Source organism: Rhinopithecus bieti, unplaced genomic scaffold (assembly GCF_001698545.2).
Source record: "Rhinopithecus bieti isolate Rb0 unplaced genomic scaffold, ASM169854v2 scaffold_54450, whole genome shotgun sequence".
In the NCBI taxonomy this organism is placed as follows: domain Eukaryota; kingdom Metazoa; phylum Chordata; class Mammalia; order Primates; family Cercopithecidae; genus Rhinopithecus; species Rhinopithecus bieti.
Genome location: NW_016821377.1, coordinates 546,113 through 558,336, shown reverse-complemented (window position 1 = coordinate 558,336; position 12,224 = coordinate 546,113). Strand labels below are relative to the sequence as shown.

General features: G+C 39.4%; 1 protein-coding gene across 1 annotated transcript in view; it reads right to left on the bottom strand.

Annotated features, from left to right (window-relative positions):
* Window positions 1-5,472, bottom strand: part of LOC108520819 (neurobeachin-like) — a gene marked incomplete at its 3' end in the record, with an annotated part of 416,387 nt that extends 410,915 nt beyond the window's left edge. The window contains 1 exon segment of the mRNA XM_017860362.1: window positions 4,599-5,472. Within this exon segment, the coding sequence (XP_017715851.1) occupies window positions 4,599-4,892 (294 nt within the window).
* Between the last annotated feature and the right edge of the window lie 6,752 nt (window positions 5,473-12,224).

The following is a 12,224-nucleotide window of genomic DNA, read 5'->3' as shown; positions in this document are numbered from 1 at the left end:
ATAAAATCAGTTCCTGCCCTTATGGAGTTCACAGCCTAGGAAGGGAAACACACATAAATAACTGCAATGCTACAGGGTGATATATGATGCCAAAGAGATATGCTGACATTATTTAAAGACAAGAAATGGAAAACCTGGAACTAATGCATAACAATATGTTCCGTATATAGAAAAAAAAAAAAAACGCAGATGATTGAATTTTATAATACAGCTATACCAGTGACACAAAACGGGGGCTAAGTCTGTTAGACCCAATAAATTCTTTCACACTGTCTGGGAAAAGTATAGCAAAAGAGTAAAGAACCTTGAGATATTTTAATTAACAGCACAGTATTTGCCAAAAGCAGCTAGCAATACACAAAACATTTATTTAAAATTAATATAAATTGATAATAGACTATAGAATATTTGCTGCCTTAGTGTCATTATATGACTAAATTTTCTATGGAAAATCTCAAAACTCCTTAAGATATTGAAACTCCGAGCATTTACATGTGAATCCTGAATTTTATTTTCCATACCCAATCATGAGAATAAAATACAATTCAAATTAATATGAAAAGGCTTACATATCAACATAAATTAAAATGCATGAGAATTATTTTAATACAAATATGGTTTTATTAGTATTAAGACCTCTATGCTTCTAAGATGCAACGGTGTATTTTTTAAAATAAATATAATTCAAATGTAAGAAGACCACTTGTTTTTAAAATTCAAATATCTTTTAAAATGAAAATTATGCTATCAAAAGCTGCAAATTTAAAAAAAACGACCCCCCACTCTAAAGGAAGAAGAGTTACTGGCATATCCAAGTACAAAAAAAAGACCTTCGAAGTTACGCCTTTTAACAAGAAATACCATGATCCATAAGCCAAGATGAAAGAAACTTAGTAAACCACATATCCCCCCCCTCAAAGTATCTTGTCAGTGTTTCCCAGTCAGCCAACAGCATGGCCAGCTTAGAATGTAAAAAAATAAACAGAGGAAATATCATCTTTCTAGCAACTAGACAGCACTGATGACAACTGCACAGTAACTCATGAAAAAAATTAACAAATCCATGAAAAAATTTCATGAAAAAATTTGCATGAATTCAATATTCATAAAAAATCTTCAAGTTCTAAAATTCAATAATTATAATCATAGAATTATACTACAGCACATAAGAAAAAAAAAGCCACTCCAAAAAATTATTAATTCTTTCACTAAGTAAATATTAATCGCTCTATTAAAAATATATTTTTGCTAGAAATTATGTTTATAAAGAAACTTCCATGTATAAACAACGATAACATATATTTTACATGGCCTTTTACTTCAAATATGGATAAAGCTATATATAAGCATATGTTAACATGTGTTTAGCAAAGAATAGATTAGTTTGATTAGGGAGTATGCCAGCTTACAAGCTGAAACAATCAACAAAATCTCTTCTCTGTAGTTAAATTCTCGTTATATTTGCCACTTAAATAATTCCTCCAGAGCCAAAGTTTGTTAACAAGTCCAGTTTCTTTCATTAGTAGAGTACAATGGCAAATCCTTGAGCAATACAGACTGTAACTTTATTCACAAACTAATCTACCTATTCTTCCTAACATTATCCATTGCCATATTTCAATGTTTTAAGTCACTATAACATCATTAACAAAATACATACATCTCTAATAAAAAGTCACGTCCAGTTTTTATTGCCATATCTACATTGGTGATTTCTTCACCAACTCCCACAATCCCCTAGTAGTAAAAATGGGTGCTCATAGACTTTGGGAAACAAAGCAGAAAAGTTACAGCCACCGCTCTGTTGAAGAAGTCTACACTTTAGTGCGATGCTTAAACTTCACTCTGCCCAGCTTTTAATTCTTTGGCCAAGGCATGGTGAGAAATAGCAGCCTAAGAAACCAAAGTATTTATGAGTATCCTCACAATAGGGAAGAAAAAATAAACAGGAAAAACAAAGGAAAAATATACTGAGAAACGGTGACTGAGACAAGGGTAGCTTTTTAAGGGTAGAAACTCTCCTTTTTTTTTTTTTTTTTTTAAGTTTCATTAGTTCTTGTTCTTTTCTGTCATTTCAGGGCACAGTAATAGGTATTTCATCACTATTTCGACCTTAACATTTTATGTTAAGTGTGTTAAATTAAGAACTGAAATTAAAAAAATTCCATTTTAAGATTAATATTAAAGGGTTTCCAGACTCTGAACGAATCCTGAGTGTCGGCTATATGAATTTTACTTATTAAATAAATATCGGATTAATTAAGTTTGATAATTCGTTTTTTAAACGCCCATGACTTCCACATATTTTGAGAATCCACTTAAATTTTCATATGACATTTTCATGAGTGTACTGGACAATAAAGCCCTAAATCTACAGTTCAAGAAATATTACACTTCAAATGACTAATTTATATTCCGTAATTAATATAATTAACAACTTAGCAATAAACAGCTCCTTTTGTCATTTATTCTTTTCCCTAAAAGTTTCTATTTAAAAATCTATTAAATACATACAAAGAAATTTTAAACCTAACTCTTTAAATTCAAAATATCATTGCAGTTACAAAGTCTTAAGTAGATTTTGGATACACTATCTCAGTATTACTTTATTTCTAGTGACTCTAAGCTTAACGGTAAAGTTCTCTGAAATAATGTCTGCATACTGAAACTTCATGCCAGATTTTTACTGCTCTGAAGAGTTAAATTTCTTTTTTATCTCAAGAGAAACATTTCACTTCCTTTCTTAGTCTACCGTCTATCTAAAAAACCCCATCTGTTAAGAACTGATTCAGCATACATTGCTACTGCTGCAGAGTCCAAGCTGGTTATATATTCAAATCAGTTTCCAGGTTGTGAAAGCTATACTGCCTCTTACCAGGTTAAAATGTATTAAGTAAGCATAGGAATACTTACTAAAATAGCCTAATATAATCTAACATAAAAATGATATTGGTTAGATCAAAACTGGAACTAGAAATGTGTTCCTTTAAATTACTGAAATACAGTTACCTGCTAACATACTAACAGTTCGAGATTTCATTTATCTTCTTTTAAAAAGAAATGGCAAGTACTGACCTCTTATTTGCAACTAGTTAAAATTAAAACTCAAGAAAACTGTATTTCCAGTAGTGCTCTGAAAAGAACTTGGTTATATCAACTTAGTGACATTCCCTCAAACTTACACTGACTTTTCATGATGATTTATTTGAAAGGCACACAAAAGTAAAAATAGGTGTTTTGTTTTAAACAACAATGAATATAACGAAGACAGATAATCTCCTTTGACCTGACACACTAGCAAAAGGAAAAAAACAGCTTCAACTTTTCTGTGCATTTAGGAGGTTCATAAACCGTAGACATTATCTAATGCATGTCTCAGGACACCAGTCGTATAGCTGCGGCTTTCTCTGTTTTCCAATAAAGTAAAAATAATTGCTTAGCTGAAAAATGACTGCATGGGTGTACAAAGTACCCCTGTAAGCATATTGTTATGTTCCTGTGACTCCACACCAAATACAATACTCAACTGATGGCTCTCGATTTATGTCTTGCCTCCCAAAGCCCAACCTTACAGTATGTCAAAGACTAGATATTGCAGAGAAAACTGTTTAAAAAGCTTGGCTACAGGGAAAAGAAAAAAAAAAAAACTCCATTTACAAAGCACTAAATACGAACTACTGTTAATTATCCTCGATTTACGATTCTCATCTCCTTATTTCTTTCCATTTCTTTCCCTGACATCTTAAACGCTTCTGAGCCTCTCTGTAGATAGCGCAAAACATTAAGTCATACACACTTCTGCAGTAACTCCTTCTTATCATGAAAGGAACCAAAACCTAGGGCTGCATTTCAAACCTTTCCTTTAGTCTTTACCCACATGCCACGCTACTGAAGGTAACCACAGAAATGAACCTGTATGATCTGGTGTCCTCACACACCTTGTGTGCACAAAAAATGACTAAGAAATCAGTATATTCAGGGCAACATTACAAAGAAGGGACGACTGCTTCGGAGATGGAGGGGGATGGATAGACACAACACTCTCCATCATGGCCTTGGAATATTTAAAGACAGATGCAAAACTGCATCATTTTCTGTCTCCCTCGAAAACATCACACCCCAGCTGCTCAAGTCGGAAGCTAATGTGCTTCTCACATCTCAGCAGCACGGGGGAATTTAGGCTCCAGGGGCAAGGCTGTCATCCTCAGAGAGCGACACCACGGACAATTAAGAGTGTGAGAAAAAGAACCCCAGAGAACAGGAGGCCTCCTCACCTCCTAACTAAACTCTAAAGTCGACCCAAAACCTTCACCGCGGGGACTGGTTTACTCGTGGTCCTAAAAAGTGATAAGAAGCGGTGTTAAGTTGGGCACTGCGCTCAGGTGGCAGGAGAGGACCAGAAAGAGGAGAGGAGGGAGGTGGCGTGGTTCTGGCAGCGCGCAGGCAGGTCACCCGCTGGGCAATACCGGCTGAACGCTCTGTGCTCCCAGGGACGCGCCGCGCGTGTGACCCTGGGGGTGGAGGGTGGGAGCGAAAGGCGCTAGGGACGGTGGATGTGGGGACTGGGGAAGCAGATGGAGAGCACGCCTTTTCCTTACCAGGTTGAGCACCGTCTCCACGATGTCCCTGTTGCTGACCTCTCCGACCTGTATGAGTCCAATCAACACTGCGAATTTCATCCGGATGTTGCGGATCGGCACCGAAGGGTTAATCATCCCCGCGGGGAGCATCACCGAGCCGGAGCCGGACGCCCCCCTTAGCTCCCCCATCCCGCTGCCCCCGGTGCCGCCACCGCCGCTGCCCCCGCCGCCTCCGCCAGCGGCCCCGACGGCAATGAGCCCCACGGGCTGAGGCTCGAGCCCCGGGCCTGGGCCCGGCTTCTCGCTAGCCATTGGCCCCCCTCCTGAGGAGAAGGGAAGAGCAGCGGCGCTGCCGCCGCCGGTACCGTTATACCTGCCTCGGCCCCCGCCCCCCGGCCGTCGCCTCGGAGCCCCAGCATCCACCAGCGCCGCGGCGCCGGGCCCGCTCCCCGCCTGCGTCTCAGCCCGGCCCGCTCCGGCGCTCTCTCCCGCGGAGGCGGCGGGGGATCCGCAGGCTTATTCTCGGCGGTGGCGGTACCGCTAACCGCTGCCGGGCAAGCGGCCGTGCCCGCCCAGCAGGTGTGCCGCTGCCGCTGCCGCCGCCGCTGCCTCTGCTCTCTCCCTCTCCCGGTCCGTCCGGCCCGGCCCGCCCCCCGCGGAGATGCTGCCGCCGCTCCGAGAAGCCCTAGGACGCGAGCAGCTGGCCACGACGCTGGCCGGTGCTGAAGCTCAGGCTGTGGCCGATGCTATTGACGCTGCTGCCGCCGCTGCTACGGGCGCCACTGTTGTTGTGAAGCCCCGACGCCGCCGCTCACTCCGCCATGTTGCCGCCCCCTGCCTGCGGTAGCGGCCACTGCGCCTGCGCACAGCCTCCGGGGGGGCGGAGCCCTCGGTGCACCCCTTTTGCCCTGCGCCTCCTTCTCTTCCCACCCACCCAACGCCGACACCCCTTGGTCCCCTCCCCCAACCCAACCCTGAACGGATAGACAGGTGACGCAGTGCATGGGTACTGCTGGCCAGACACGGGCAAGCTGGGAGAGGCCGGGGCGGGTAGTGGTTTCCTTGTGTTTTTCCCCCCTTGAGGACGGATTTTCCCTGTGGGAAGGAACACAGTGTGCGTGTCTTGGCCTCGCTGCCACCTCCTCCTTCTCCTCCAATATCCGCCTTGCGGGAGGAAGGTTCCTCCCCATCTCGCGTTGTGCATCCCCAGCTGCTGCTAGCTGCCAGTGCCCGACGTGGGCCTTGTAAGGTAGGGGAAGTGGCAGACCCGACCTCCTTTCTGCCCCTCTTCACACCTTTCTCCCGGAATCCTGTCCGCGGGTTTTGCCTCCCTAAATTTCCCAAAGAAAAAGTGGGCTGGCAAAGCAAGAAAACCCAAACGCACGGGGTGGAGGCGGGGGCGGGGGGGGTGTGCCGATCGCTGCCATTGTCGGAGGGAAGAATACAGATGGAGCGTAATGGTGCTTCTACAGCCATGAAAGAGGCTGACACCTGCACATTCAGGCACTACTTAAAATAGAACTTGTCAAACAGTGATCCTCTCTGGATCAAGCTCGGAACAACAAACAGCTCTTGAACTCGCCTCCCAGCCTAAAAAGGCTGCAGTGTGTGACACTGGGGTAGTTTGGTGGGAACAACAAATCCCATACTTTCAAAATCCCTGACGATCCTCAGGTATGATGCCAATTATTGATGTTTCTTTTTTTCATAGGCACGTACAATTCAGAGAACTTTCGAAATTATCTAAAAACATGGGTGATTCTCACTGCCAGCCTTGATCTGTGAGAAAAGTACGTATCTATGTCTGCACAGACACAAGAGATAAGAAATAAGCCTTTAATTTTAAAAAATTAAAATGTACCTAGTAATCATACTGCTTGTATTGAATTAAAACTAAATAGACATGACTATTCCTTGAAAGGAAGGATATAATTTTCTTTAATATTTCATGAGGTCTGCCCTTTTCAATAAAGATTATTGAAAGCCACCAGAGATATTAGGTATCTCGAGGTATATTCAGATCGTTTTAATTGTTATCTCAAATGAAAAAGGTCAATATACAAATCCACCATTATCAGTTTTGTTATTATTCATATTTAATTGGACCTGCCAGTCAAGTTAACTCCCAGAATATGGGAGCATGGTAAAATTCTAAGTACCACAGGTTATAAAAAAAGTTCCTCAAAACCAGTGCTTAGGATGAATTCTTGGTTGCATGTCTGTTTATTTGTTTAAACTTGCACCAAAGTGATTGAATTATTAAAGTAGTTAAGCAAACACTTCTGAAAGCAGTGGTAACTAACATGTCCATTTAAATTAAATAGCAATTGAATTATAAAATGCTAGAATGCTTGAAACTGTATGGAAAATTTACAAAACATACAAGTCATAATAGTATGACTTGAGATATACTATATAATTGAAAAATCCTGTAACATTTATATCCTTCTACTACATTTTTGTCTGTCCCAAGTGAGTATCATCTGCTTTTAAGAGTACTGTTTCATTTGCAAATTTAAAATGATATCTTTTTAAAATACATAAATCTAGATTGAAAGGTTGTCATACTAAGTTTTTTTACCCACTGTGCATATATCTATATGGCAGCAGGTTCTACCTTTTGCTATTTTTAGACTTCTTGCATGAGTACTTTGAGAGACAGTGACAACCTGAACTTCGTATTTCCTTTCTGAATGAATAGCTTAACATCATTTTTAACATTTCCATTTTAATTTTCTTGTGTTTTTTCTTAAGCAGTATGTGTGTGCACTTGGTAATATTTTTCTGCTCATTTTTCTTTAGTGAAGATAGTGGGTAAAGATAATATCACCATTTCTAAGTAGGAAAACTCCACTTCTTTTGCATACTTAATTCAATTTAAGAGATATTTAGAAGAGCTTACCAATTAAAAAGTTTTCTCCAGTGGACGATCAGCTCCTCCCAGGCGCTATGATACTGTGGAAAGTGCATGATTCTTTGAGTCACACTCACAACTTACTACCTTTGCAATCTACTTAAGCTATTTGAGTTTCAGTCTCCTCATTCCTTCAGTAGGGATAATAATACATGTCCCATAGGAAAGTGAGAATTCCATAAAATAATTTCAGCTGAGCAGCTAGCATATCGTCAATGTGTCTTTGTATCCTTAGTATACAGGCATGTGTGTTGCGTGACCTGTAAACACATGTAATACCAATTATAACCACATACAATTACAATTATAACCACATACAAGTCTGCATAATGGCACAGTTATATGTCTTCCATACCATCCCAAAAATGTAAAGTTTAGAAAAATCAGCAGGTCTGTTTCCTTTTGGCCTACAAAACCTTTTCCTGGAAAGTGTACAAATAACTTTGTATTTACATTAACAATATTTTAAATTAAAAGCTACATAATAATAGAAGATACCTAATCTGTATATTTTTAAATCTCCAGATTAAAAATACATTTTATGTGGTGAATATTAATTTTGTATGCATTTTTGCATAACCCTACTTCCTAAGGACAACCATTCAAAGATAAGAAACCTGTGAATCTGAGTTTCAAGAAGCAATATTGCAGAGAGGTAGAGAAGTCATGCCCTAGATTCAATGGAACTTGGATTTGGATTCTAGTTCCACCACCCACTTATATTTACTTAAATTTACAGTATGATGTTGGGAAAATGACTTTAGCCTCAAAGCTTCAGTTTATTCAACCCAAAATAAGGATGATAATACTACTTCATAGGATTAAAGGACCTAATACATTTAAGGTACTTAATGTAGTAGCAAGTGTCAATCAATAATGTCTCCCTTCATTGACTGTTGGAAAAGACCCACAGTTATTTTGTGTCATTATTTTTGTTTTTTTTTTTTTTCATCTACCTTGCCTGACTTGTAATTTACATTGAATAAATGTGTTCAAAAATGAATGGATGGAAACAGCAGTTCTCCACACTAAATATTCCCACTTCCTTCACCTGTTCTTTAAATAACAGATTTCTTGCTTTCCTCTAAACTTTATCTGAACAGAATATTCCAAATTCGGTGTGGGTTTGGATCTGTATAAAACAGAGGGAAATTCTTACCCCACCCTCAACCTTTAGCAATATAGCTCCTGTTAATGTTGCCCCAAATCAAATTAGATCTGTTTGGTTTGCTTTGGTTTTGGATTTTTTTCTTAACATCACACTGATGATTCATGTAATGTAGTAATGATTCACATTTGGCACGTGGTGGGTTCTCAAATAATTTTGGTTCCATTCTCCTCTCATATTGAAATTATTATCACCATTAAATTAGTTATAGATCTGCCCATTCTTCCTGGCAATAGGTCTAGCATTCATCCCATTTTTTTCATCCTCACTGTACCCACCCTGATTCAGATCCTAGTCACTTCATACCTCTGTCTCCTCTTTTCCACACTCACTCTTCTCCAGTCCATCCTTACATGGGTAATCTTCGTAAAGTTCCATCTTCATGGACAGATTAGGCCATCAAGGATTAATTAGGATTAATAAAGAGTTTTACTTTATTAACCACAATAGCTGCATGAAATAATTATCAACCTGAAAACTAAGGCTTTTCTTTTGTTATTAATTTTTTTTAGCAGCAGCATATCTACAATTTGTAGCTTTACATGTAGATTTTGAGATATAAAGTACAAAATTGTACATATCAATTTAAATTTAAATTTTATTTGAAGGCCAGGCATGGTGGTCCACGCTTGTAATCCCAACACTTTGGGAGGCCAAGGCAGGTGAATCACTTGAGGTCAGTCGTTCGAGATCAGCCTGGCCAACATGGTGAAACCCTGTCTCTACTAAAAATACAAAAACCAGCTGGGCATGGTGGTGGCCACCTGTAATTCCAGCTACTCAGGAGGCTAAGGCAGGAGGATCACTTGAACACGGGAGGCAGAGGTTGCAGTGAGCAGAGATCACCCAACTGCACTCCAGCCTGGGCAAGAGAGCGAGACTCTGTCTCAAAACAAAAAATATATATATTTTATTCAAATTTTCTATTTAATTTTCCATTTAAATTTCATCTGCTAGGAATTTCTTAATCCTGGTTATATCATGCAAATAATGTATTGTCTTATTAGCCTATGTGCAAATTTGGAAACATTCCTTCTATAACTCCATTCAAATGTTTGATTGAACAGGATGAAAACAGCTCAGTAGTCACCAGTATCACTCTGCTTGAATCAATTCACATTCTTCAAACTGTGGGTCCCAACCCATTAGGGAGTCATGAAATTGATTTAGTGGGTTGCAACCAGCAGGGGTTTTTTTAATGAAATGAATAGAAACACACAGAATGAGAAATTTCAAAATATATTTTGTAAGGGTAAGTACCGTTTTATAAAATCTGTTTTAATTATACGCACATATACATAAAAATACATATGTAGGCTTACTAGGTAATGACGTAATATGTATTTCTTACTGCAAGTTGTAGTCAAAAAGTTTAAAAACTGATTTAAGTTGTTTATAAGCACCTGTTTAGTATATGCCTTCAATAATAAATTAGCTACCATAGTGTTCTAATAACTAGCACACATATTCCTCTGGCTTTTCCAAAGGATACCATAAAGGACCTTGACAACTATCTAGCTGCAGTCTGGATACTCTCTGTTTCTGTATCTGAGAAAAATTAAATGAGTATATCGATGTGAAGTATTATTACTGGTTTTGGCAATATTAAGCTACTTGCTATGGATTTACGAGAATTAACCTCCCCCTGCCTTTAACACTTCAATCCTCTGGCACTCCTAGTTCTCTATGACTCCTCAAAGACCATTGAGAGTTGTTCAGTAATCTAGTTTTCAGATTCTTTTAGGATCGGTGGATGCAATTTGCCCTACCTTGGGGACTTGAAGTCATTTAGCCTCTCTAGGTATCTATTTAGAATGTCTTCATCAAACTTAAACGTCATTTTCTTCCAACTACCACTACTTCTTTTATCTTTTTTGCTCCACTAATTTTCCTCTTAAAGAGGGAACACAAACACAAAATAGAAATTCTATATTTGTATCCTAAGTTGACCCAATTTGGGAATAGTTAAAATGTTGATGCTTACCAACCAATAAATATTTGTGTGCCAAAAACTAAACTCATTGAAATGAGTGATTCTGGATTAAACCTTTAGAAAAAAATTGTGTTGAGACATGGAAGATTAATCAGCAAGTATTTAAAAAATGTCAAATGGTGCTAAAATAATACATATTCTGGAATCTTAAATGAACTAGATATCGTACAAACACCCTAATGCAAACACGTACCTGTAAACATCACATAAATATGCATACAAATGCACCATACACACATACTTATTCACCATTAAATTGTCATACCTCTGCCCATTCTTCTGGGAGTGGGTCTAGCATTCATCCCATTTTTTTCATTCTCACCGCAGTCATCCTGATTTAGATTCTAGTCACTTCATACCTGGTCTCCTTGTTTCCACACTCACTCTTCTCCAGTTCATCCTTACCTGGGTAGTCTTCCTAACGTTCCACCTTGATGGACAGATGAGTGGTCCAGAATTTTACTTTATTCATCACAATAGCTTCGACATACATGCACTGCATCTGTGAAAACATCACCATCACCAGTCATTTTCTTTGACTAAGAAATTAAGTCCTTTTGGTACCAAACGCCCTGCATACTTCAGCTTATTTTCTAGTTTTATCTCATTCTCTTCCACAGGAACCCTATACCACAGATCCCAGCCCTTCTCAGTGTATACAACTCTTTTTATCGTTAAAAAAAGTTTTAGACTGTTAGACTCCTACCTGACAAATGTATTCCTTTAATATCCATTAATTGAGAAAATTTACAGTGATGAACCGCTACTTTCAGGTTGATAATGCTATTTAAATAATTTTTACCTAAAATCACACATCTACATATATTTGAAATACATATACACACCATTTTGGGTTGAATTGTGTCCACCAAAAAGATACATCCAAGTTCTAACCTCAAGTACCTGTGAATGTGACCTTAAGATGAGATAATGGAGTGACGTGGGCCCTTCACCAAATACGTCCATGTCCTCATAAGAAGAGAGGAGACACACAGACAAAAATGCACACAGAGGGAAGATGATGTAAAGACAGACCAGGAAGAAGGCTATGTAAAGACAGAGGCAGAGATTGAAGTTAAGCAGCTGCAAGCTGAGGAAAGCAGAGGATTGCTGGGAACCACCAGAAGGAAGGAAAAGGCAAGGCAAGATTCTTCTCTAGAGCCTCCAGAGACAGCATGACCCTGCTGATGCCTTGCTTTCTGACTTCTGGGCTTCCAGAACTGTGAGAGAATAAATTTCTGTTGTTTTAAGGCCTATAGTTTGCGGTACTTTGTTACTGCAGCCCTAGGAAACGAATTCACCTGCATGTGTTTAACTTTTATTCTGTCCACAAACAATTCCAAAGTCCCCAGGTGGGAAAACAGGGTTCAGCCAACATGAATTTCTCTCTATCCCCAATTAATATACTGTGCTTTCCTCCTTTGGTGCCTTACTCATTTTCTTGCTTCTGTCTACTGCCCTATCCTTCTCATCTTCCCTACTGAAATTCTTGCCAGTGAAAGTGCCGTTTTCATGAATACATTCATGTTCCCACCCAGATGAAAGTGATCTAAGGCCGGGCGTGGTGGC